This window comes from Salvelinus sp. IW2-2015, linkage group LG30, assembly GCF_002910315.2.
Source record: "Salvelinus sp. IW2-2015 linkage group LG30, ASM291031v2, whole genome shotgun sequence".
Classification (NCBI taxonomy): Eukaryota; Metazoa; Chordata; class Actinopteri; order Salmoniformes; family Salmonidae; genus Salvelinus; species Salvelinus sp. IW2-2015.
Window position 1 is genome coordinate 14,188,081 of NC_036869.1, and position 26,340 is coordinate 14,214,420.

General features: G+C 43.5%; 1 protein-coding gene across 1 annotated transcript in view; it reads right to left on the bottom strand.

Annotated features, from left to right (window-relative positions):
- Positions 1-191: 191 nt before the first annotated feature.
- LOC111955217 (metaxin-1) overlaps positions 192-26,340 on the bottom strand; it is a 31,380-nt gene continuing 5,231 nt past the window's right edge. Inside the window, exons 2-8 of the mRNA XM_023975366.2 lie at positions 21,790-21,859; positions 20,189-20,274; positions 8,743-8,835; positions 2,282-2,464; positions 1,507-1,583; positions 1,239-1,396; positions 192-870 (exon numbers count right to left, since the gene is read on the bottom strand). Of these exons, the coding sequence (XP_023831134.1) occupies positions 647-870; positions 1,239-1,396; positions 1,507-1,583; positions 2,282-2,464; positions 8,743-8,835; positions 20,189-20,274; positions 21,790-21,859 (891 nt within the window). The 3' untranslated portion in view covers positions 192-646. The remainder of the gene's footprint in view (positions 871-1,238; positions 1,397-1,506; positions 1,584-2,281; positions 2,465-8,742; positions 8,836-20,188; positions 20,275-21,789; positions 21,860-26,340) is intronic.

Below are 26,340 nucleotides of genomic sequence, written 5' to 3' on the forward strand. Positions count from 1 at the left end.
TCTCTGTGTAAACCTAAAGTGTGTCTCCTTCCCCTTCTTGGAAAGATCAAGCAATTTAAATAACAACTTCCAGTTAATATATCTGCTGTACTGTATAATTCTGTCTATGTTTTCCATTGTGATTTTAGGGGTATGGTAACATATTTGAAGCTTGGAGAAACTGGCAAACATACAACAAACACCTTGTGACAGATGGTTCAGCATTTTTACTTTTAATGACCTGAAATCAAGTCAAAATTCTGTTTGTGTAAGTGAAACCTGACAAAACATTTCAGAAAGTGTCTCAACCCTCATAACCTCTACCTGAAAGAAAGAAACCTGAAAAAAGGAAAGGCATACCATTCTTGAATTAAATTAAAGCGTTCTTGAAGATTCTGAGACAAGAAAAGGTATGCCTTCCTGGGATGTCGAGAAAACAAAAATCAAGCACCAAAAACAGAGACTGCATAACTAGGCATGTTTGTGGATGCCTAGAAGTGGTTTGAACTGACAGAGGATTATCGTGCATTGTGGGAGATTGAGATTTTTGAGGAACGTAATTCCTGTCCCTCTATTCTCCGTCAATATGCACAGAATAAGTCAGAGAGCGTCCATTTTCCCCTCACAACACCTCCTTCTACCTGGTCCTACACCGAGACAGTACTGCTCATTCCTCTTCCTCTTCCTCGCCTCCCTCTTCGATGTGGCCGTGTCCCACTAGCGCTGCCTGCGGTCGGATGTGCTGGATGCTGACGATCCCCATCAAAATGGCGTAGCCCAGCATCGAGCCCATGGCGAACAGGACCGACAGGATTTGCTTGCGTCGTTTATGGGGCTCGCTGTCAAAGTCACTACTGTCCGAATGGACTGACACCTTGCGAATGGGTGGCTCTAAAACAGAGAAGAAAAAACAGGATGAGAGTCAAAGAGCAGAAAGCATGTCTCTGCACACAGTGGATCTAACATTTTAGCAATAGATTCTCAATACAGTTAGAGCTTTCAGTGTTTTGGAATTGAGTATCAGACTGCTAGACTAGGCACTCAAGATCAGCATTTTTAAACTCTGGTTCTCGAGTATCCCAAACAGTACAACTTCTTTGTTGTAGCCACGGACAAGCACACCTGAATCAACCAGTCAACCAATCATCCACTTGACTATTTGAATCAGGTGCGTTTGTCCTGTGCTACAACAAATGTGTGTATGGTTTGGGGTACTGCTCGAGGACCGGAGTTGAGAAATAATACTCCGGGGAACTTACCTCCGCCCTCTGAGGGGAAATAGAGGATGAGGATGTTGGTGCAGTAGTGCCGCAGGTTGTCCAGGGAGTTGAGGTGTTGCTGGAGTTTCCCATTGGGCAGCTTCACCTTCAGCAGGGGGGCTAGGTGACCAAACACATAGGCATCCAAAGAGGATGGGCTGTGGAGACAATCCACAAATGGCAGTATACACACACTCATATGAAAGACAGTGTGGCAAACGTGTTATACACGCAATTTGTTTGCAGTTTGCACACAGCAGCCACTTACGAATCCCCGAAGAAGAACTTGTGTGAGCCCAGCCGTTGAGAGAGCAGGGTCATGCACTCTAGCGCATCATGGTAGAGCTGTGGAGAAGATGCAAAGCCCCCAGACAAGCATCAGCATGGACACACAGAGGCATTCACAGCCTGAACAGCTGTATCTGCATTCATGAAAAAGGTAGTCAGTGAGCAAGTGCACATGGGGCTTATTTACAAACCTTGCTTCAACAAAGCCAGAACATTGTTGTGTGCACAGTTAAACCAGGGATGGGCAACTCTGCCAAGGACCGGAGTTGCCCATCCAGAGTTAGAGTAAATAAAGTATAGCATAAAAAACCAATACCCCCTTTACCATAGAGATAAACCGCCTGACCCAATTACCATGTGTTGTGAAAACACAGACTGTTTTGGCTTCTTGGGATTGCTATGAACTACCCTCTCCATGTCAGTGTACCAAAGAGCCAATTCAAGGTCCTCTCTCTAGTAATAGCTAGCCTCCATTTTTTATGATAATAGTCCTTCCATAGACTTGACCTTATAACCCCTAATTTATGCCCTGCGGTGATACTCGTTTTTCACCTCCTTCTCAAGAACCTCTTTCATCACTCCCCTCCATCTCTTCATTCTCACCGTCTGAATAAACTCTTTGTTCCTCTCTTCTGCATCACCCTCTATCTCATCCCTCCACCTGCTACCTGCCCATTTGCAGAATCCCATTGTGTCAATTCACACGCTCTTATCTTCTTTCATAATGTCTCTCACCCTCAACCGTTCCTCCTCACCTCCTTCTCCAGCTGCTCCCCAGGCTCCAGTGTGGGGTCTCCCCTCACCAGCCTCAGCCTTTCCAGTTGCTGGTTGTGAATGCGGTTGGGCAGCAGGAAGTTGAGTGGGAAGGGGATGTTCTCGGCGTACCAGCGCCGTGTCACGTCCACATAGTTTTTTGAGTCCACCCATTGTGTGTAGATCTGAGGAGGGAGATGGAGAGAGACAGAGAAAGGCAGGGACAGACACATACAGTGCCTTCAGAAAGTATTCATACCCCTGGACTTTTTTTGCCTGAATTTAAAATTGCATTTTTTTGTTACTGGCCTACACACAATAACCCATAATGTCAAAGCGAAATCAATTTTAAAAAACAAACATTTTAACAAATTAATTAACAATGAAAAGCTGAAACGTCTTGAGTCAATAAGTATTCAACCCCTTTCTTATGGCAAGCCTAAATAAGTTCAGGAGTAAAAATGTGCTTAACAAGTCACATAATAAGTTGCATGGACTCACTATGTGCAATAATAGTGTTTAACATGATTTGTGAATGACTACCTCATCTCTGTAACCCACACATACAATTATCATCACTCAGTTGAGCAGTGAATTTCAAACACAGATTCAACCACAAAGACCAGGAAGGTTTTCCAATGCCTCACAAAGAAGGACACCTATTGGTAGATGGGTACAAATAAAAAAAGCAAACATTGAATATCCCTTTGAGCATGGTGAAGTTATTTATGATAGTTTGGATGGTGTATCAATACACCCAGTCTCTACGAAGATATAGGCGTTCTTCCTACCACAGTTTAATGGCTGTGATAGGATGGAACAACAACATTGTACTTACTCCACAATACTAACCTAATTGATTGAGTGAAAAGGAGGAAGCCTGTATAGAAAACAAATCTCTCAAAACATGCATCTTGTTTTCAACAAGGCACTAAAGTAATAGTGCAAAAAAATGTGGCAAAGGATTTCACTTTTTGTCCTGAATACAAAGTGTTATGTTTGGGGCAAATCCAATAAAAACACATTGCTGATTACCACTTTCCATATTTTCAAGCATAGTGGTGGCTGGATCATGTTATGGTTATGCTTGTAATCGTTAAGGACCGGGGAGTTTTTCAGGATAAAAAAAGAAATAGAATGGAGCTAAGCACAGGCTAAATCCTTGAGTAGAACCTGGTTAAGTCTGCTTCCACCAGACACTCGGAGATGAATTCACCTTTCAGCAGTACAATAACCTAAAACACAAGGCCAAAACTACACTGGAGTTGCTTACCAAGAAGACAGTGAATGTTCCCAAGTGGTCGAGTTACAGTTTTGACTTAAATCTGCTTGAATCTATTGCAAGACTTGAAAATGGTTGTCTAACAATGATCAACAACCAATTTGATAGAACTTAAAGAATTTAGAATATAATAAAAATGGGCAAATGTTGTACAATTCAGGTGTGCAAAGCTCTTAGAGACTTACCCAGAAAGACTTACAGCTTTAAATCACTGCCAAAGGTGAAACATGTATTGACTCAGGAGTGTGAATATTTACAGTGGGGCAAAAAAGTATTTAGTCAGCCACCAATTGTGTAAGTTCTCCCACTTAAAAAGATGAGAGAGACCTGTAATTTTCATCATAGGTACACTTCAACTATGACAGACAAAATGAGAAAATAAATCCAGAAAATCACATTGTAGGATTTTTAATTAATTAATTTGCAACTTATGGTGGAAAATAAGTATTTGGTCACCTACAAACAAGCAAGATTTCTGGCTCTCACAGACCTGTAACTTCTTCTTTAAGAGGCTCCTCTGTCCTCCACTCGTTACCTGTATTAATGGCACCTGTTTGAACTTGTTATCAGTATAAAAGACACCTGTCCACAACCTCAAACAGTCACACTCCAAACTCCACTAGACAAGACCAAAGAGCTGTCAAAGGACACCAGAAACAAAATTGTAGACCTGCACCAGGCTGGGAAGACTGAATCTGCAATAGGTAAGCAGCTTGGTTTGAAGAAATCAACTGTGGGAGCAATTATTAGGAAATGGAAGACATACAAGACCACTGATAATCTCCCTCGATCTGGGGCTCCACGCAAGATCTCACCCCGTGGGGTCAAAATGATCACAAGAACGGTGAGCAAAAATCCGAGAACCACACGGGGGGACCTAGTGAATGACCTGCAGAGAGCTGGGACCAAAGTAACAAAGCCTACCATCAGTAACACACTACGCCGCCAGGGACTCAAATCCTGCAGTGCCAGACGTGTCCCCCTGCTTAAGCCAGTACATGTCCAGGCCCGTCTGAAGTTTGCTAGAGAGCATTTGGATGATCCAGAAGAAGATTGGGAGAATGTCATATGGTCAGATGAAACCAAAATAGAACTTTTTGGTAAAAACTCAACTCGTCGTGTTTGGAGGACAAAGAATGCTGAGTTGCATCCAAAGAACACCATACCTACTGTGAAGCATGGGGGTGGAAACATCATGCTTTGGGGCTGTTTTTCTGCAAAGGGACCAGGACGACTGATCCGTGTAAAGGAAAGAATGAATGGGGCCATGTATCGTGAGATTTTGAGTGAAAACCTCCTTCCATCAGCAAGGGCATTGAAGATGAAACGTGGCTGGGTCTTTCAGCATGACAATGATCCCAAACACACCGCCCGGGCAACGAAGGAGTGGCTTCATAAGAAGCATTTCAAGGTCCTGGAGTGGCCTAGCCAGTCTCCAGATCTCAACCCCATAGAAAATCTTTGGAGGGAGTTGAAAGTCCGTGTTGCCCAGCAACAGCCCCAAAACATCACTGCTCTAGAGGAAATCTGCATGGAGGAATGGGCCAAAATACCAGCAACAGTGTGTGAAAACCTTGTGAAGACTTACAGAAAACGTTTGACCTCTGTCATTGCCAACAAAGGGTATATAACAAAGTATTGAGATAAACTTGTGTTATTGACCAAATACTTATTTTCCACCATAATTTGCAAATTATTTGCAAATAAATTAATTACAAATCCTACAATGTGATTTTCTGGATTTTTTCCCCTCATTTTGTCTGTCATAGTTGAAGTGTACCTATGATGAAAATTACAGGCCTCTCTCATCTTTTTAAGTGGGAGAACTTGCACAATTGGTGGCTGACTAAATACTTTTTTGCCCCACTGTATGTAAAAGGAGATGCACTATATATACAAAAGTATGTGGACACCCCTTTAAAGTAATGGATTTGGTTATTTCAGCCACACCTGTTGCTGACAGGTCTATCAAATTGAGCACACTGCCATGCAATCTCCATAGACAAACACAGGCAGTAAAATGGCCTTAATAAAGATCTCAGTGACTTTCAACATGGCACTGTCATAGGATGCCACTTTTCCAACAAGTCAGTTGGTCAAATTTATTCCCTGCTAGAGCTCCCCGGTCAACTATAAGTGCTGTTATTGTGAATTGGAAACATCTAGGAGCAACAACACCTCAGCCACGAAATGGTAGGCCACACAAGCTCACAGAATGAGCGAGTAAAACTTGTCTGTCCTTGGTTGAAACACTCACTACCGAGTTCGAAACTGCCTCTGGAAGCATCATCAGTACAATAACTGTTGGTTGGAAGCTTTATGAAATGGGTTTCCATGGCCGAACAGCCACACACAAGCCTAAGATCACCATGTGCAACGCCAAGCGTCGGCTGGAGTGGTGTAAAGCTCTTCGCCATTGGACTCTGGAGCAGTGGAAACGCGTTCTCTGGAGTGATGAATAACGCTTCAGCATCTGGCAGTCTGACAGTCGAATATGGGTTTAACGGATGCCAGGAGAACACTACCTGCCCGAATGCATAGTGCCAACAAAAGTTTGGTGGAGGAGGAATAATGGTCTGAGGTTGTTTTTCATGGTTTGTGCCAGTGAAGGGAAATCTTAAAGCTACAGCATACAATGACATTCTAGACAATTCTGTGATTTGTGGCAACAGTTTAGGGAAGGCCTTGTGCACAAAGCCATGTCCATACAGAAATGGTTTGTCAAACATCTTTGGGATTAATTGGAACGCCAACTGCGTGCCAGGCCTAATTGCCCAACCTCACTAATGCTTGTGGCTCAATGGAAGCAAGTCCCCGCAGCAATGTTCCAACCTCTAGTGGAAAGCCTTCCCAGAAGAGTGGAGGCTGTTATGGCAGCAAAAAGGGGCACCAACTCCATATTAATGCCCATGATTTTCAAATGAGGATGTTCGATAAGCAGGTGTCCACATACTTTTGGTCATGTAGTGGATTTCAATTTCAATAAATTTGCAAACGTTTCTAAAAACATGTTTTCATTGTCATTATGGGGTACTGTGTGTAGAGAAAAATGTATTTAATCAATTTTGAATTCAGGCTGTAACAACAAAATGTGGAATAAGTCAAGGGGGTATGAAAACTTTCTGAAGGCACTGTAAATGGATGGAGGAGAACAGAAGAGGCAGGTACCATAGATTGCGACCATTATGTACTGCTAGAGCAACTACAACAAATGATCAAAGGAACGTTATAGATCCAACACACAACAATGAAGATCAAATGCACCTTTTTTCAAAACACACCTGTGATCTTTTCAAGGTGGAGAAACGTGCGTGTTCCACAGTAGTTCCTACCCTGTCAACACCATAGGTTATCAAACGGTCAACTCCCAATACCAGACAGAATTAATAGAACAGGACCACCCTGACTTTCCAATATGGGAAACAGTTGATCCTATTGTTGAAAATAGTATCAATGGCTAGGACTCCAATTTTGAATTTGATGACATAATTCATGCGATTTAACCAGGGGCACAACGGCATTTAACCTGACCATCTTGGGGTGCCATTTTCCTAATAGTAAGGCCACACTGCTGCTCTATTCCCAGGGGCTCAGTGCAGATGCAAGGGGTCACCCCAGGTATGGTCAAACGTACTTGAGACTCTTCCGCTTGTTTCCAGACGCATCTCCTTCCCCTCAGAGACAACGTCTGTCGACTGTTTCATGATCACCTTTTTTTACACAGGAAGCCAGACACTTTTATACAGGAAATGCAGCCCAGGTTGGGCACAGTAAACTTATGAGGATTCTCCACAGGGCCCAAACAGTAAACACAGGCAAGCCTGTCTTGCTCAATCACTGTCCCTGAGCCATGTTCCAATGTCCATATTAGCCTACTACTAAGAATACATGCCCAATACATTGCTGCACACTAAGTGGTATGCTAGAATGAAAATTGGTACATTACCATAGAGCTGGGTACTATCGCTGCTAATCAATGCTCAATTAAGCTTCAAAAGCTTTGACGATGAATGCCTACTTTCCCTTCAACATTAAGCTGAGTAGAAATCTATTATTTCATAGTTCTAAAGCATATTTCACAATAACTTACTTTTCTTGTAATATTAAGAGAGCAATTGCATTACCAAGACAAAACCTGGCATGAAGGTCATGAAGGTCAACTTGAAGGTCATGCCAGGCAAAAGCATTTAAAAAAGGTGATATTGATTAGGTGCATGCTGACCACACCGCTCGCGTCGCAAAATAAATGTACACATACATGTTATTCAAATCATTGCACCCACACTGCTCGCGCACGCCAACAAGCGTCTGCGTTGCCAGGCGCTAAAATAGAAATCAGTTCTATTTGTGACGCTGAGCGTGGTGCAAGTTCTGCCTCTCCCATCTCCTCACTGGATTATAGACGCAGATACCCACGTGCCATCTCCTCATTGGTTATACCCACATGGGTGATTGAAAGATGAATTGAGGTCGGTCGTCGTCGTGGTAATACTATGAAAGTTAGATGCCAATCGCCATATAAAGTCCAAAGAAGAAAAAGCCTGGAAGGAGGAGCGATGACTAGAAACGATTTGGTTGACTGTTTTATGTGTGGATTAATTGTCGGAGTAGAGGACCTTATGCATTTCAGGTAAAATAACAACTCAACGTTTATATCCCAGGTCAAATTAGCTAGCAACAGCAAGCTAGGTAAATAGGACAAATTAGCTAGCAACTGCAAGCTGATCGCGTTTGGTGTGGGGGGGGGGGGAAATCAATTTGCGCACGATGGCGGGTGGACGAACACACGCGCCCGGTTTGGGTATGGTGTCAGACAGAATTTATTTCCCCTTTTCAATGACTTGCAAGCATTCCTGAATCCACAGGGGTAACTCCAACTCCTCCCCCTGGCACAGACTGAAAGAGCCGAGACCTTTGATATTGTTTGGATCATCATCAACCACCATAGAAAGTCAATAATGGGAATGTTAAGATGTGGATATGGTTATTTGTGAGTGTGTGTGTGTGTGTTGACCCCATGCCCCTGTTTTACCCTGATCTGCTAAACCATATCCACCCTTTACACCTCTTCTCATCTCACTTTCCCTTTCTATGTTCTACGTATGTGAAGAGAGAAAAACAAACTGTCATCTCTTTCCTCCGGCCTTCCCTCGCCCTCTCCACATGCAGACGTTATCTCACCAATGCGGGCAGCAGTTTCTCCTCCAGTAGTGACACAAAGGCCAGAGTGTCCGCCCCTTCCTTGGCTGAGAGGTCATAGTCAGCGTTGTATTTCTGAAAGACAAGGACAGTCAGTCACTTAGTTTAGATATGGGATATCAGGTCCTAGATGAGAGTATGGATGCCGTTACAAAATAGTCAATAGAATTCACCAGGAAAAAAGGCAGTCATAGCAAAAGTTCCAGTGAAAAGGCCTTTACAAAGCACAGAGAGGAATCTATACTGAACTAAAACATAAACGCAACATGTAAAGTGTTGGTCTCATGTTTCATGAGCTGAAAAGAAAGAACCCTGAAATGTTCCATACGCACAAAATGCTTATTTATCTAATTTTGTGCACATTTGTTTACATCCCTGTTAGTGAGCATTTCTCCTTTGCCAAGATAATCCATCCACCTGACAGGTGTGGCATATCAAGAAGCTGATTAAAAAGCATGATCATTACACAGGTGCACCTTGTGCTAGAGACAATAAAAGGCCACTCTAAAATGTGCAGCTTTGTCACACAAGTCACACAACACAATGCCACAGATGTCTCAAGTTGAGGGAATGTTCAATTGGAATGCTGACTGCAGGAAAATCCACCAGAGCGGTTGCCAGAGATTTGAATGTTCAATTCTCTACCATAAGCCACCTCCAACATAATTTTTGAGATTTTGGCATTACGTCCAACCGGACTAAAAACCGCAGACCACATGTAACCACGCCAGCCGAGGACCTCCACATCCGTCTTCTTCACCTGACCGATTGTCTGAGATCAGCCACCCGGACAGCTGATGAAACTGAGGAGTATTTCTGTCTGTAATAAATCCCTTTTGTGGGGGAAAAACTAATTCTGATTGGCTGGGCCTGGCTCCGCAGTGGGTGGGCCTATGCCCTCTCAGGCCCAACCATGGCTGCACCCCTGCCCAGTCATGTGAAATCTGTAGATTTGGGCCTAATTAATATATTTCAATTGACTGATTTCCTTATATGAACTGTAACTGAGTAAAATCTTAATTGTTGCATTTATATTTTTGGCATATATATATATATATATCCTTATATTTACACACACACACAAGTCAAAAGTTTGGACACTCATTCAATGGTTTTTCTTTATTTTTTACTATTTTCTACATTGTAGAATAATACTGAAGATATACAACACATAAGGAATCATGTAGTAACCAAAAACAAAAAGTGTTAAAACAAATCAAAATATATTTTATATTTGAGATTCTTCAAAGTAGCCACCCTTTGCCTTGATGACAGCTTTGCACACTCTTGGCATTCTCTCAACTAGCTTCATGAGGTAGTCACCTGGAATGCATTTCAATTTGTGGAATTTCTTTCCTTCTTAATGCGTTTGAGCCAATCAGTTGTGTTGTGACAAGGTAGGGGTGGTATACAGAAGATAGCCATATTTGGTAAAATACCAAGTCCATATTATAGCAAGAACAGCTCAAATAAGCAAAGAGAAATGACAGTTCGTCATTACTTTTAGACAGGAGGGTCAGTCAATCCGGAACAATTCAAGAACTTTGACCGTTTCTTCAAGTGCAGTCGGAAAAAAACATCAAGCACTATGATGAAACTGGCTCATGAGGACCGCCACAGGAAAGGAAGACCCAGAGTTACCTTTGCTGCAGAGGATAAGTTCCTTAGAGTTACCATCCTCAGAAATCGGCAATTAACTGCACCTTAGATTGTTACTGGAACTCTGTGAGGTGCAGACACATCTCAACATCAACTGTTCAGAGGAGACTGCGTGAATCAGGCCCTCATGGTTGAATTGCTGCAAAGAAACCACTACTAAAAGGACACCAATAAGAAGAAGAGACTTGCTTGGGCCAAGAAACACGAGCAATGGACATTAGACTGGTGGAAATCTGTCCTTTGGTCTAATGAGTCCAAATTTGAGATTTTTGGTTCCAACCATTGTGTCTTTGTGAGACGCAGAGTAGGTGAACGGATGATCTCTGCATGTGAGGTTCCCACTGTGAAGCACGTAGGTGGTGGTGTGATGGTGCTTTTCTGGTGACACGGTCTGTGATTTATTTAGAGTTCAAGGCACACTTAACCAGCATGGCTACCACAGCATTCTACAGTGATACGCCATCCCATCTGGTTTGCGCATAGGGGGACTATAATTCATTTGTTTTTCAACAGGACAATGACCCAACACACCTCCAGGCTGTGTAAGGGCTATTTGACCAAGAAGGAGAGTGATGGAGTGCTAAATCAGATGATCTAGCCTCCACAATCCCCCGACCTCAACCCAATTGAGATGGTTTGGGATGAGTTGGATCGCAGAATGAAGGAAAAGCAGCCAACAAGTGCTCAGTATATGTGGGAACTCCAAGACTGTTGGAAAAACATTCCAGGTGAAGCTGGTTGAGAGAATGCCAACAGTGTGCAAAGCTGTCAAGGCAAAGGGTGGCTACTTTGAAGAATCTCAAATATAAAATACATTTTGATATTTTTAACACTTTTTTGGTTACTACTCGATTCCATATGTTATTTCATAGTTTTGATGTCTTTACAATCATTCTACAACGTAGAAAATAGTAAAAATATAGAAAACCCTTGAATGAGTAGGTGTGTGTACATGCATACATACATACATATATATATTACCAGTAAAAAATTGAGAGCCATATCCCTGTAATGCTTAGAGAAAATCTAATGTCAAGTGTCATTGAAGTGTTGTGGTTGTAGGTTCACCTGCCTCATCAAAACCCTATTATTTCAGGGAGTTGCTATACTGTAGGTCACCAAGTGCTAACAATCAGTATCTATATAATGTGTGTGAAATGCTTGATATTGTATGTGACGTAAACAGGTCTACTTTCTTGGGGACCTGAATATTGATTGGTTTTCATCAAGCGGAAGCTTCTCACTGTAACCAGTGCCTGTAATCTGGTTCAGGTTATTAATCAACCTACCAGGGTGTTTACAAACACTACAGGAACTATATCATCCACATGTATTGATCACATTTTTTCTAATACTGTAGAAAAGGGATCTTCAACTAGATTAAACCGCCGGCCAATTTTTTATTGAGCGGATGGTCAGGAGGCCGGAACTTAATTACAAATATTTTGTAGACCACAAATTGACCACAAGTAGTACAAAACAGTTATATACCTCAGCTGAATCTGGTAATGAATGGTGTGGCTGTTGAGCAAGTTGAGGAGACTAAAGTAACCATAGATTGTAAACTGTCATGGTAAAAACATATTGATTCAATGGTTGTAAAGATGGGGAGAGGTCTGTCCATGATAAAGAGATGCTCAACTTTTTGACACCACACTCCACAAAGCAAGTCCTGTAGGCTCTAGTTGTATCTTATCTTGATTATTTTCCAGTCAGAAGTGCTGCAAAGAAGGCTGCAGCTGGTCTAGAACAGAATGGCAAGTTTTGCTCTTCATTGTAATCAGAGAGCAAATATCAATAATATGCATGCTAGTCTTTCTTAGCTAAGAGTTGAGGAAATACTAACTACATCACTTGTTTTTATAAGAGATGTTGTTTACATAGTCAATTTACACACAGCACTGGCAAAATTCAAGGAAACATACAGTATTATACAGAGCCATGATAGCATGGAACTCCCTACCTTCTCATACAGTGCAAGTGAACAGCAAACCTGGTTTCAAAAAACAAATAAAGCAACACCTCTTGGCACAATGTAAATAGTCTGGTGGCCATTTGATTAACTGTTCAGCAGTCTTATGGCATGGGGGTCGAAGCTGTTAATTAAGGAGCCTTTTGGTTCTAGACATGGCGCTCCGGTACCGCTTGCCGTGCGGTAGCAGAGAAAACAGTCTATGACTTGGGTGACTGAAGTCTCTGACATTTTTGGGGGCTTTCCTCTGACACCTCCTAGTAGTATATAGGTCCTGGATGGCAGGAAGCTTGGCCCCAGAGATGTACTGGGCCGTACGCACTACCCTCTGTAGCGCCTTACGGTCAGATGCCGAGCAGTTGCCATACCAGGCGGTGATGCAACTGGTCAGGATGCTCTCGATGGTGCAGATGTAGAACTTTTTGAGGATCTGGGGACCCATGCCAAATATTTTCAGTCTCCTGAAGGGGAAAAGGTGTTGTTGTGCCCTCTTCACGACTGTCTTGGTGTGTTTGGACCATGATAGTTTGTTGGTGATGTGGACACCAAGGAACTTGAAGCTCTCAACCTGCTCCACTACAGCCCCGTCGATGTTAATGGGGGCCTGTTCGGACCGCCTTTTACTGTAGTCCACGATCATCTCCTTTGTCTTGCTCACATTGAGGGCGAGGTTGTTGTCTCATCGTTGTTGGTGATCAGGCCTACCACTGTTGTGTCGTCAGCAAACTTACTGATGGTGTTGGAGTCGTGTTTGGCCACACAATCGTGGGTGAACAGGGAGTACAGGAGGGGACTACACACCCCTGAGGGTTCCCATTGTTGAGGATCAGCGTGGCATATGTGTTGTTGCCTACCCTTACCACCTGTGGGCGGCCCGTCAGGAAGTCCAGGATCCAGTTGCAGAGGGAGGTGTTTAGTCCCAGGGTCCTTAGCTTAGTGATGAGCTTTGTGGGCACTATGGTGTTGAAAGCTGAGCTGTAGTCAATGAACAGCATTCTCACATAGTTGTTCCTTTTGTCCAGGTGGGAAAAGGCAGTGTGGAATGCGATTGAGATTGTGTCATCTGTGGATCTGTTGGGGCGGTATGCGATTTGGAGTGGGTCTAGGGAATCCGGGAGGATGCTGTTGATGTGAGCCATGACCAGCCTTTCAAAGCACTACATGGGGACCGACGTGAGTGCTACGGGGCGGAAATCATTTAGGCGGGTTACCTTTGCTTCCTTGGGCACAGGGACTATGGTGGTCTGCTCGAAACATGTAGGTATTACAGACTCGGTCAGGGAGATGTTTAAAATGTAAGTGAAGACACTTGCCAGTTGGTCTGGGCGTGCTTTGAGTACACGTCCTGGTAATCTGTCTGGCTCCGCGGCTTTGTGAATGTTGACCCGTTTAAAAGGTCTTGCTCACATCGGCTACCGAGAGCGTTGTCACACAGTCGTCCAGAACAGCTGGTGCTCTTGTGCATGCGTCAGTGTTGCTTGCTCGTTTGGTAGGCTCGCGTCACTGGGCAGCTCACGTCTGGGTTTCCCTTTGTGGTCTGTAATAGTTTTCACCCCTGCCACATCCGACGAGCGTCAGAGCTGGTGTAGTAGGATTCAATCTTAATACTGTATTGACGCTTTGCTTGTTTGATGGTTCATCTGAGGGCATAGCAGAATTTCTTATAAGTGTCCGGATTAGTGTCCACCTCCTTGAAAGCGGCAGCTCTAGCCTTTAGATCAATGTGGATGTTACCTGTAATCCATGGCTTCTGGTTGGGATATGTACGTACGGTCACTGTGGGGACGACGTCGTTGATGCACTTATTGATAAAGCCGATGACTTAGGTGGTATACTCCTCAATGCCATTGGATGAATCCCGGAACATATTCCAGTCTGTGCTAGAAAAACAGTTTTGTAGCGTAGCATTCGCATCACCTGACCACTTCTGTATTGAGTGAGTCACTGCTACTTCCTGCTTTAATTTTTGCTTGTAAGCAGGAATCAGGAGGATATAATTGTGGTCAGAGTTGCCAAATGGAGGGTGGGGGAGAGCTTTGTATGCATCTCTGTGTGTGGAGTAAAGGTGGTCTAGAGCTTTTTCCCTCTGGTTGCACATGTGACATGCTGGTAGAAATGAGGTAAAACGAATTTATGTCCCTGGCCACTAGGAGCGCCACTTCTGGATGAGCATTTTCTTGTTTGCTTATGGCCTTAAATAGAGTTGGTTGAGTGTGGTCTTAGTGCCAGCATCGGTTTGTGTTGGTAAATAGACACGAATAATAGATAGTAGATAGTATGGTCTACAGCTTATAAGGTTATACCTTATACCTTATAAGGTTATAGCTTATACCTCAGGCAAGCAATACCTCAAGACTTTGCGAACCAACTGTTATTGACAAATAGACACACAGCCCTCGTCTTACCAGACGTAGCTTCTCTGTCCTGCCACGACTCGGTGAAAAATAAGATATTACAGTTAATGTCCCGTTGGTAGGATAATCTTCATCGTAGGTCATCGATTTCATTTTCCAATGATTGCGCGTTGGCAAATAGAATGGATGGCAGTGGGAGTTTACTCGCTCGCCTACGAAATCTCAGAAGGCAGTCCGACCTCTGATCCCCTTTTTCTCCATCTTTTCTTCACGCAAATGACAGGGATTTGGGCCTGTTACCGAGAAAGCAGTATATCCTTCGTGTCGGACTCGTTAAAGGAAAAAGCTTCTTCCAGTTCGAGGTGAGTAATCGCTGTTCTGATGTAAAGAAGTTATTTTGGGTCATAAGAGACGGTAGCAGCAATATTATGTACAAAATAAGTTAAACGCAAAAAAAATTCAATAATACAAAATAGCATGTGACCTACTTGTTGTGTGTATGAACTGACATATGTGTAACTGATGTCAATTGGAGGTGTACCTGTGGATGTATTTCAAGGCCTACCTTCAAACTCAGTGCCTCTTTGCTTGACATCATGGGAAAATCAACAACAAAAAATCTGCCAAGACCTCAGAAAAATAATTGCAGACCTCCACAAGTCTGGAAATTGCTCCCAAGGATGAACCAAACGCCTGAAGGTACCACGTCCATCTGTACAAGCAATAGTACGCAAGTATAAACACGATGGGACCACGCAGCCTTCATACCGCCCAGGAAGAAGACGTGTTCTGTCTCCTAGAGATGAATGTACTTTGGTGCAAAAAAATCCCAGACAACAGTAAATTACCTTGTGAAGATGCTGGAGGAAACAGGTACAAAAGTATCTATATCCACAGTAAAACGAGTCCTATATTGACATAACCTGAAAGGCTGTGCAGCAAGGAAGAAGCCACTGCTCCAAAACTGCCATAAAAAAAGCTAGACTGCGGTTTGCGACTACACATGGGGACAAAGATCATACATACTTTTTGGAGAAATATCCTCTGATCTGATTAAAGAAAAATAGAACTGTTTGGCCATAATGACCATCATTATGTTTGGAGGAAAAAGGGGGAGGCTTGCAAGCCGAAGAACACCATCCCAACCGCGAAGCACGGGGGTGGCAGCATCATGTTGTGGGTGTGCTTTGCTGCAGGAGGGACTGGTGCACTTCACAAAATAGATGGCATCATTAGGGAGGAAAATTATGTGGATATATTGAAGCAACATCAAGACATCAGTCAGGAAGTTAAAGCTTGGTCGCAAATGGGTCTTCCAAATGGACAATGACCACAAGCATACTTCCAAAGTTGTGGCAAAATGGCTTAAGGACAACAAATCAAGGTATTGGAGTGGCCTGACCACAAAGCCCTGACCTCAATCCTATAGAAAGTGTGGGCAAAACTGAAAAAGTGTGTGTGTGAGCAAGGAGGCCTACAAACCTGACTCAGTTACATCAGCTCTGTCAGGAGGAATGGGCCAACATTCACCCAACTTATTGTGGGAAGCTTGTGGAAGGCTCCCCGAAACATTTGACCCAAGTTAAACAATTTAAAGGCAATGCTACCAAATACTAACTGAGTGCATGTAAACTTCTGACCCACTGGGAATGTGATGAAAGAAATAAAAGCTGAAATAAATCATTCTCTCTACTATTATTCTGGCATTTCACATTCTTAAAATAAAGTGGTGATCCTAACTGACCTAAGACAGGGAATTTTTACTAGGATTAAATGTCAGGAATTGTGAAAAACTGAGTTTAAATGTATTTGGCTAAGGTGTATGTAAACTTCTGACTTCAACTGTAGTTGTTGGGAAATTGTTAGATTACTTGTTAGATATTACTGCACTGTCGGAACTAGAAGCACAAGCATTTTGCTACACTTGCATTAACATAAAAAAATATATAGATTTCTTTTTTCACCTTTATTTAGGCCAGTTGAGAACAAGTTGAGAACAAGTTCTCATTTACAACTGCGACCTGGCCAAGATAAAGCAAACAGTTCGACAAAAACAACGACAGAGTTAAACAAACAAACATACAGTAAATAACACAATAGAAAAATCTATATACAGTGTGTGCAAATGTAGTAAGGTTAGGGAGGTAAGGCAATAAATAGGCCATAGTGGTGAAATAATTTAAATTTAGCATTAACACTGGAGTGATAGATGTGCAGAAGATGATGTGCAAGTAGGGATACTGGGGTGCAAAAGAGCAAAAATAAATAACAATATGGGGATGAGGTAGTTGGGTGGGCTATTTACAGATGGGCTGTGTACAGATGCAGTGATCGGTAAGCTGCTCTGACAGCTGATGCTTAAAGTTAGTAAAGGAGATATAAGACTCCATCTTCAGTGATTTTTGCAATTTGTTCCAGTCATTGGCAGCAGAGAACTGGAAGGAAAGGCGGCCAAAGTAGGTGTTGGCTTTGGGGATGACCAGTGAAAGATACCTGCTGGAGCGTGTGCTCCGGGTGGATGTTGCTATGGTGACCAGTGAGCTGACATAAGGCGGGGCTTTACCTAGCAAATACTTATAGATGACCTGGAGCCAGTGGGTTTGGCGACGAATATGAAGCGAGGGCCAGCCAATGAGAGCAAACAGGTCGCAGTGGTGGGTAGTATATGGAGCTTTGGCGACAAAATGGATGGCACTGTGATAGACTACATCCAATTTTCTGAGTAGAGTGTTGGAGGCTATTTTGTAAATGTCATTGCCGAAGCCAAGGATCGGTAGGATAGTCAGTTTTACAAGGGTATGTTTAGCAGCATGAGTGAAGGAGGCTTAGGAAGCCAATTCCAGATTTAATTTTGGATTGGTGATGATCCACATATTCTAAGTCAGAACCGTCCAGAGTAGTGATGCTAGGTTGCGGGCAGCGATCGGTTGAAGAGCATGCATTAAATTTTACTAGCATTTAAGAGCAGTTGGAGGCCATGGAAGAGTGTTGTATGGCATTGAAGCTCGTTTGTTAACAGTGTCCAAAGAAGGGCCAGAAGTATACAGAATGGTGTCGTCTGCGTAGAAATGGATCAGAGAATCACCAGCAGCAAGAGCGACATCATTGATGTATACAGAGAAAAGAGCCGGCCCGAGAATTGAACCCTGTGGCACCCCCATAGAGACTGCCAGAGGTCCGGACAACAGGCCCTACGATTTGACACACTGAACTCTATCAGAGAAGTAGTTGGTGAACCAGGCGAGGCAGTCATTTGAGAAACCAAGGCTGTAACTGTTTGGGTCTAGAGTGTCTCCCCCTTTGAAGAGGGGGATGACCGCAGCAGCTTTCCAATCTTTGGGGATCTCAGACAATAGGAAAGAGAGGTTGAACAGGCTAGTAATAGGGGTTGCAAGAATTGCGGCGAATAATTTTAGAAAGAGAGGGTCCAGATTGTCTAGCCCAGCTGATTTGTAGGGGTCCAGATTTTGCAGCTCTTTCAGAACATCAGCTATCTGGATTTGGGTGAAGGAGAAGGGCTGTCTCTTATACACATCTAGATGTGTATAAGAGACAGGGGTTGGGGTAGCCTGGTGGAAAGTATCGCCAGCCATAGAAAAATGTTTATTGAAATTCTCAATTATCGTGGATTTATCAGTGGTGACAGTGTTTCCTAGCCTCAGAGGAGTGTGCAGCTGGGAAGAGGTGCTCTTATTCTCCATGGACTTTACAGTGTCACAAAACTTTTGGGAATTTGTGCTACAGGATGCACATTTCTGTTTGAAAAAGCTAGCCTTTGCTTTCCTAACTGCCTGTGTATTGGTTCCTAACTTCCCTGAAAAGTTGCATATCGCGGGGGCTATTCGATGCTAATGCAGTACGCCACAGGATGTTTCTGTGCTGGTCGAGGGCAGTCAAGTCTGGAGTGAACCAAGGGCTATATCTGCTAACCATGTGTATGTGACCAATAAAATTTGATGTTAATGTTTTTAAATGTATGTAAATAAAGTTTTTTGTCTGTAATGTATTTTTTGTTATGTGTCGGACCCCAATAAGACCGTTGTCATTGGCCCTAACCCCTCAATCTGTAAGGTCGAAGCAATATGGGAGACGCTTTACCACAACACTGCTAAACAAATCATCTGTTGCTCAACCTGTGGGGTATACTACAAAGTAGGATCAATGAGTTAGCCAACTCATTTGATAAACAACCAGAAACAACTATTGATTGATTTCTGAAAGCTAAACTTAGATGTGTTTTTGGTTGTTGTAGTCAATTAGACCATGTCCATTTCAAGCTTATCTTTCTAAATTGTAAAAGGTTATTTCAGAATATTAAGGCAAGTTAGCTGGCTAATTTATTCATCCTGATTTGCAGTATACCCCTCTGGTGACTTTATGAGAGCCCCTTCCATCTATGCAGAGTTTATGGCCAAGATTTCTACACCAGAGGCTCATAACCCAGTCTAAAACACTAAATTAAGCCTAGTAAATCACTATGCCAAGACTTTCTACCAATAAAGGTCAATGCAACAACTCATAACCAGTTAACCTCCACCCCCAAGACTCACTGTCCCTGGACAGCAATATATTTAAGGACCTCAAGTTTTGCCTACGGTCTTCCTTTTACATACCAGTTGTATCAGTTTGGCAGAAGTGAAAGACCCCTGGCACTTATGCAAAAGTGTGCCTTTTTAAGTTTCTTAACCATACTTCTTAATATGGTTGGTTAAATGGTTATATCACATAAAAAATTGTTTAACATAAACTTTAAATCCGAGAGTGTGAACCGCCACTGAGTACTGACGATTTAACTTGAACGCACCAACTAAATAACTAGTGCCCAACCCAACTATAGATATATATTTTTTTACCTATATTTAACTAGGCAAGTCAGTTAAGAACAAATTCTTATTTTCAATGACGGCCTAGGAACAGTGGGTTAACTGCCTTGTTCAGGGGCAGAACGACAGATTTTTACCTTGTCAGCTCGGGGATTCAAACTTGCAACCTTTCGGTTACTAGCCCAACGCTCTAACCACTAGGCTACCCTGCCACCCAGATGTGGATGTCTTGTAGAGATTACCATGTTGTTAGTGGAGCTCAAGAAAACCCTTGTGAAACTAATTTGTGCCTTGATTCTGTATGCCCAGAATTTATATGCAACGGAATATACCTTGAAGCCAAAAGCAGTACAAATTGGAAATCAGTTCCTGACTATGACGATATCTACAAATGGCTCCGGATGTCACTCACCTGTTTGTTACTAAGAATGTCTCAACCATTTAGTGTTACATTAACACACATCTGTTTCCTACAGAACAGCTCATAATTTGGCAGAGCATCGTTACCCGCATGTTCCCTCTCCAAAAGGATGGGGGTGGAGGGGGAGGTTGTCTTTCACCTGTTTACCATTCATCTCCCCTGTGGGAAGAGGAAGAGACATGGTGGGAATAGGACTCACCTGTTTTCTAAGGTGAATGATGATATTACTGGGTTTGGAAAGACTACGAGTACTTTCCTCTGTGGTCTTGAGTGCCGGCAAGGTACCTGAAACAAAGGACCAAAGCAGTCAGCCGAAAGGGTGCTATCAAGGTCGTCTTTATTGCAATCGCGCTGCTCAGATTATCAGACCTCACTCACAATGCGTGGAAAAGTGTTTAACATCTCAGGAAACACATTAATATGATATAGCGATCTTCTGAAATGCGTAGCGGGAATGCAAAAAACAACGATCCAGACAGTAACCATAAAGACCTCAGAGTCGTCTGAACCCCCTGTGGTGTGAAGAAGCCAGGAGGGTGCAGCAAAACTGGGCTGGCATACAAAGGAGGTGGTACTGAGAGATATGAGAACGTCAGGTGCTCGCTGACCTTTTTGACTGTTACCACACGACCTGTGACCCCTGTTCTACTCCAGTGAGAAGAGGGGGAAAGTAAGAGCTTCCTGTTCTCATATATCAAACCATCGCTTTCTTCGTTCCTAAGGGTGAGTGAACGCAGACGGTAAAGTAACGCTATGGGAGTCAGGTGATGTGTGACCCTGTACTGAGTTCAGTGAGGAGGTCCTTCCCAAAAAGGCATGGCGAGTACTAGGGCTGGGAATTTCCAGGGACCTCATTACGATATCAAACTGCTTAGATGCCGATAAGATAAGAATTGCAATTCTCCCGATTCTATTTGTATTGTGATTCGATTGCGATTTGATGTTCCAAACATATTGCTCACTATACACTGTGTATAAAACATTAGGAACACCTTCATAATATTGACTTGCACACCCTTTTGCCCTCAGAACAGTCTCAATTTGTCAGGGCATGAACTCTAAACGGTATCGAAAGCATTCCACAGGGATGTTGGCCCATGTTGACTCCAATGCTTCCCACAGTTGTGTCAAGTTGGCTGGGTGTCCTTTGGGTGGTGGACCATTCTTGATACTCACATGATACTGTTGAGTGTGAAAAACAGCAGCATTGCAGTTATTGACACATTAAAACCGGTGTAGCTGGCACCTACTACCATACCCTGTTGATGGGCATTTCAATCTTTGTCTTGCCCATTCACCCTCTGAATGGCACACATACACAATCCCTGTCTCAATTGTCTCAAGGCTTAAAAATCCTTCCTTAACCTGTCTCCTCCCCTTCATCTAGACTGATTGAAGGGGACTTAACAAGTGACATCAATAAGGGATCATAGCTTTCACCTGGTCCAGTCTATGTCATGGAAAGAGCAAGTGTTCCTAATGTTTTGGACATTCAGTGTGTGTCTGCTGCAGAGACACGAGACAGCATAAGAAAATGACTTTTGATCAGTCATGGAAATAAAAGTGCTGAAAACGTGTTGCCTCACTATGTAAAAGATGAAAAATACTGGAGTTTTAGCGCAAAGACTGCCGACTAGCGCTAGCCAAGCTACCTAGCAAAAAAATACAACATTTCAAATTGATACTTGAAGTCAAAATATCAATATAATATCATCCAAAATAATATTGCAAGATGTATCGATTTTTATCCCCCCATCACTAGTGAGAACAGAACATAGCAGTGCTCTGGGTTGGAATTACCTGTGGGGCTTCTCCAGGGGTTGGTGATCTTGTGGACTTTAAGTGGAGCACCAGCAAATTTGGCATAGGCCTGAGAGAAAGACAGAGAAACAGATGAGCAAACAGTTTCCAATAAAGCTTATGACTCAATATAATAAATGCCATTTAGTAGATGCCTTTATCCAAAGCAAGTTACAGTAACGCGTGCATACATTTTACATATTGGTGGCCCCGGGAATCAAACCCAGAACCCTGGCTGTGCAAGCGCCATGCTCTACCAACTAAGCCATACAGAACCGCAGTAATGGAGTCTTATGGATTACTTTGGTGCCTTATACTTCAGGACAGCGAGATGCCTCTTTCACCACAGAGAAACTAATCAAGCAAAAAGACCACCACTTCTTCCAGATCGCACTGAAGAAATGACATGTCTTTGGAACTGAAGAGAGGTGCATGACTCTTTTCCGGCCAAAACACCAGATTACAAAGCTCATTACCTTCTTGAAAAGTCAGTGAATGTTTAAATAACACAACGGCTCCTTCAAAGACCGAGAGATCTCGTTAGGAAAACTCAAAAGGCAAGAATATCCTGACATTTTCAACCTCCCCTGTCTGAGTCTGTAATACCAACATGTTTCAAGCAGACCACTATAGTCCCTGTGCCCAAGAACACTAAGGTAACCTGCCTAAATGACTACCGACCTGTAGCACTCACGTCTGTAGCCATGAAGTGCATTGAAAGGCTGGTCACGGCTCATATCAACATCATCATCCCAGAAACACTAGACCCACTCCAATTTGCATACCGCCCTAAAAGATCCACAGATGATGCAATCTCTATTGCACTCCACATTGCCCTTTCCCACCTGGACAAAAGGAACACCTATGTGAGAATGCTATTAATTGACTACAGCTCAGCGTTCAACACCATAGTGCCCTCAAAGCTCATCAATAAGCTAAGGACCCTGGGACTAAACACCTCCCTCTGCAACTGGATCCTGGACTTCCTGACGGGCCGCCCCCAGGTGGTAAGGGTAGGTAACAATACATCCGCCACGTTGATCCTCAACACGGGGGCCCCTCAGGGGTGCGTGCTCAGTCCCCTCTTGTACTCCATGTTCACTCATGACTGCAAGAACAGGCACGACTTCAACACCATCATTAAGTTTGCTGATGACACAACAGTGGTAGGCCTGATCACCAACAACGACGAGACAGCATATAGGGAGGAGGTCAGAGACCTGACCGTGTGGCGCCAAGACAACCACCTCTCCCTCAACGTGATCAAGACAAAGGAGATGATTGTGGACTACAGGAAAAGGAGGATAGAGCACGCCCCCATTCTCATCGACGGGGCTGTAGTGGAGCAGGTTGAGAGCTTCAAGTTCCTTGGCGTCCACATCACCAACAAACTAACATGGTTTGAGGGCACGACAAAACCTATTCCCCTTCAGGAGACTGAAAAGATTTGGCATGGATCCTCAGATCCTCAAAAAGGTTCTACAGCTGCACCATCGAGAGCATCCTGACTGGTTGCATCACTGCCTGGTATGGCAACTGCTCGGCCTCCGACCACAAGGCACTACTGAGGGTAGTGCGAACGGCCCAGTACATCACTGGGGCCAAGCTTCCTGCCATCCAGGACCTCTATATCAGGCAGTGTCAGAGGAAGGCCCTAAAAATTGTCAAAGACTCCAGCCACCCTAGTCATAGACTGGCGAGCGGTACCAGAGCGCCAAGTCTAGGTCCAAGAGGCTTCTAAACAGCTTCTACCCCCAAGCCTAGAGACTCCTGAACATTTTATCAAATGGCTACCCAGATTATTTGCATTGCCCCCCTCTTTTACACCGCTGCTATTCTCTGTTATTATCTATGCATAGTCACTTTAACTCTACCTACATGTACATATTACCTCAATTACTTCGAATAACAGGTGCCCCCACACATTGACTCTGTACCAGTACCCCCTGTATATAGCCTCACTACTGTTATTTTACTGCTGCTCCTTAAATTATTTGTTTGTTATGTTAATTATTCTTATTTTTCTTTAGGTATTTTTTAAATTTTAAACTGCATTGTTGGTTAGGGCTTGTAAGTAAGCATTTCACTGTAAGAACTTTAAGTTAAACCCCCAGGACGTCAGGCCAACAAAATGAAACAACCAACCTGCACTCCCTAAATTAGGTCTACATGTAAGCTAGGCCTCTTGAAAGTTGAGGGGGGATACATTCAATATTCCCTAGACTCAAACTAGCTTGGTTTAATTGAAAACAAAGACGTCAATCATCGCTTTGGCATAAAGTAGGCTAAAAGTAGTCACCCTTACAGAGGTCAACTTAAAATCTAGCTGGGTGGTTGTGGTGGTAGGAGGAGTAAGAGGGGAAAGAAAAAGAAAGGAGAGGAGGGGTGAAGAGCCCCTAAGTCGACTTCCTGAGGTTCAAACCCCCCATTTTCTGAAACCCCTAGGAAACCGCAGTTAAAAGACATAAAACGCAGATACCCTCACCCGAAGCACTGTTGGCAAATTTCACTGAGGATTGAGGTACTCTGTGGCGCTCGGAGCGCTCTATAAATAATCTTCGTTTTTGGGTGTCCGTAGGGATGGAGAGGAATGCATAGCCTATTTCACATAGAGGGAAATAAAAACCTACAGTACACTAAACAAACACTGACTGACATTTACAAGGAAATACAAGCAAAGTTTGCTATAGCCTAAACTTGGCCCAAATATCACATTCATTTTGAAATCCATCCTGGAAATGTTTAAAACGAGGGCCTGAACTAAACTCAGCAAAAAAGATAATTCGTAAAAATCCAAATAACTTCACAGATCTTCATTGTAAAGGGTTTAAACACTGTTTCCAATGCTTGTTCAATGAACCATAAACAAAACTTAGGGCACTAAAGAGGCCTTTCTACTGACTCTGAAAAACATCAAAAGAAAGATGTCCAGGGTCCCTGCTCATCTGCGTGAACGTGCCTTAGGCATGCTGCAAGGAGGCATGAGGACTGCAGATGTGGCCAGGGCAATTCATTGCAATGTCCGTACTGTGAGACGCCTAAGACAGCGCCTCAGGGAGACAGGAAGGACAGCTGATTGTCCTCGCAGTGGCAGACCACGTGTAACAACACCTGCACAGGATCGGTACATCCGAACATCACACCTGCGAGACAGGTACAGGATGGTAACAACAACTGCCCGAGTTACACCAGGAACAAAATCCCTCCATCAGTGCTCAGACTGTCCGCAATAGGCTGAGAGAGGCTGGACTGAGGGCTTGTAGGCCTGTTGTAAGGCAGGTCCTCACCAGATATCACCAGCAACAACGTTGTCTATGGGCACAAACCCACCATCACTGGACCAGACAGGACTGGCAAACGGTGCTCTTCACTGACGGGTCGCGGTTTTGTCTCACCAGGGCTGATGGTCGGATTTGCGTTTATCGTCGAAGGAATGAGCGTTACACCGAGGCCTGTACTCTGGAGCGGGATCAATATGGAGGTGGAGGGTCCGTCATGGTCTGGGGCGGTGTGTCACAGCATCATCGGACTGAGCTTGTTGTCATTGCAGGAAATCTCAGCGCTGTGCGTCCTCCTCCCTCATGTGGTACCCTTCCTGCAGGCTCATCCTGACATGACCCTCCAGTATGATAATGCCACCAGCCATACTGCTCGTTCTGTGCGTGATTTCCTGCAAGACAGGAATGTCAGTGTTCTGCCATGGCCAGCGAAGAGCCCGGATCTCAATCCCATTGAGCACGTCTGGGACCTGTTGGATCGGAGGGGGAGGGCTAGGGCCATTCCCCCCAGAAATGTCTGGGAACTTGCAGGTGCCTTGGTGGAAGAGTGGGGTAACATCTCACAGCAATAACTGGCAAATCTGGTGCAGTCCATGAAGAGGAGATGCACTGCAGTACTTAATGCAGCTGGTGGTCACACCAGATACTGACTGTTACTTTTGATTTTGACCCCCCCTTTTTCAGTGACACATTATTACATTTATGTTAGTCACATGTCTGTGGAACTTGTTCAGTTTATGTCTCAGTTGTTGAAACTTGTTATGTTCATACAAATATTTACACATGTTAAGTTTTCTGAAAATAAAACGCAGTTGACAGTGAAAGGACGTTTCTTTTTTTGCTGAGTTTACAAATAAGCTAGACTGCTAAAGAATTTAGTTTTCCATAAATCCTGGTTGTGAATATCCTGGAATCAGGAGGGAATAAGTACAAAATCCAGAATCCTTTAACCAGGATTTCTAGAAAACCTGGGAATTGTAGGTAAGTTACCAGACTGTTGCAACCCTACACCTGACCAAGACACCTTTATTGTTAAGTAAAAAACAGGTAGCTAGAAAGTCAAATTAGGTAAACTGGCCTGGATGTTGATACTGTGAATGCATGCTGTCAAACAATGGTTCTTAACTTCTTGACGCACGGATCCCTTTAGCGGGATCATTTTCATCAACAACCGCTGAATTGCAGAGCGCCAAATAAATAAAAAAACACTAAAAATATTTATATTCATGAAATCACAAGTGCAATATAGCAAAACACAGCTTAGCTTGTTGAT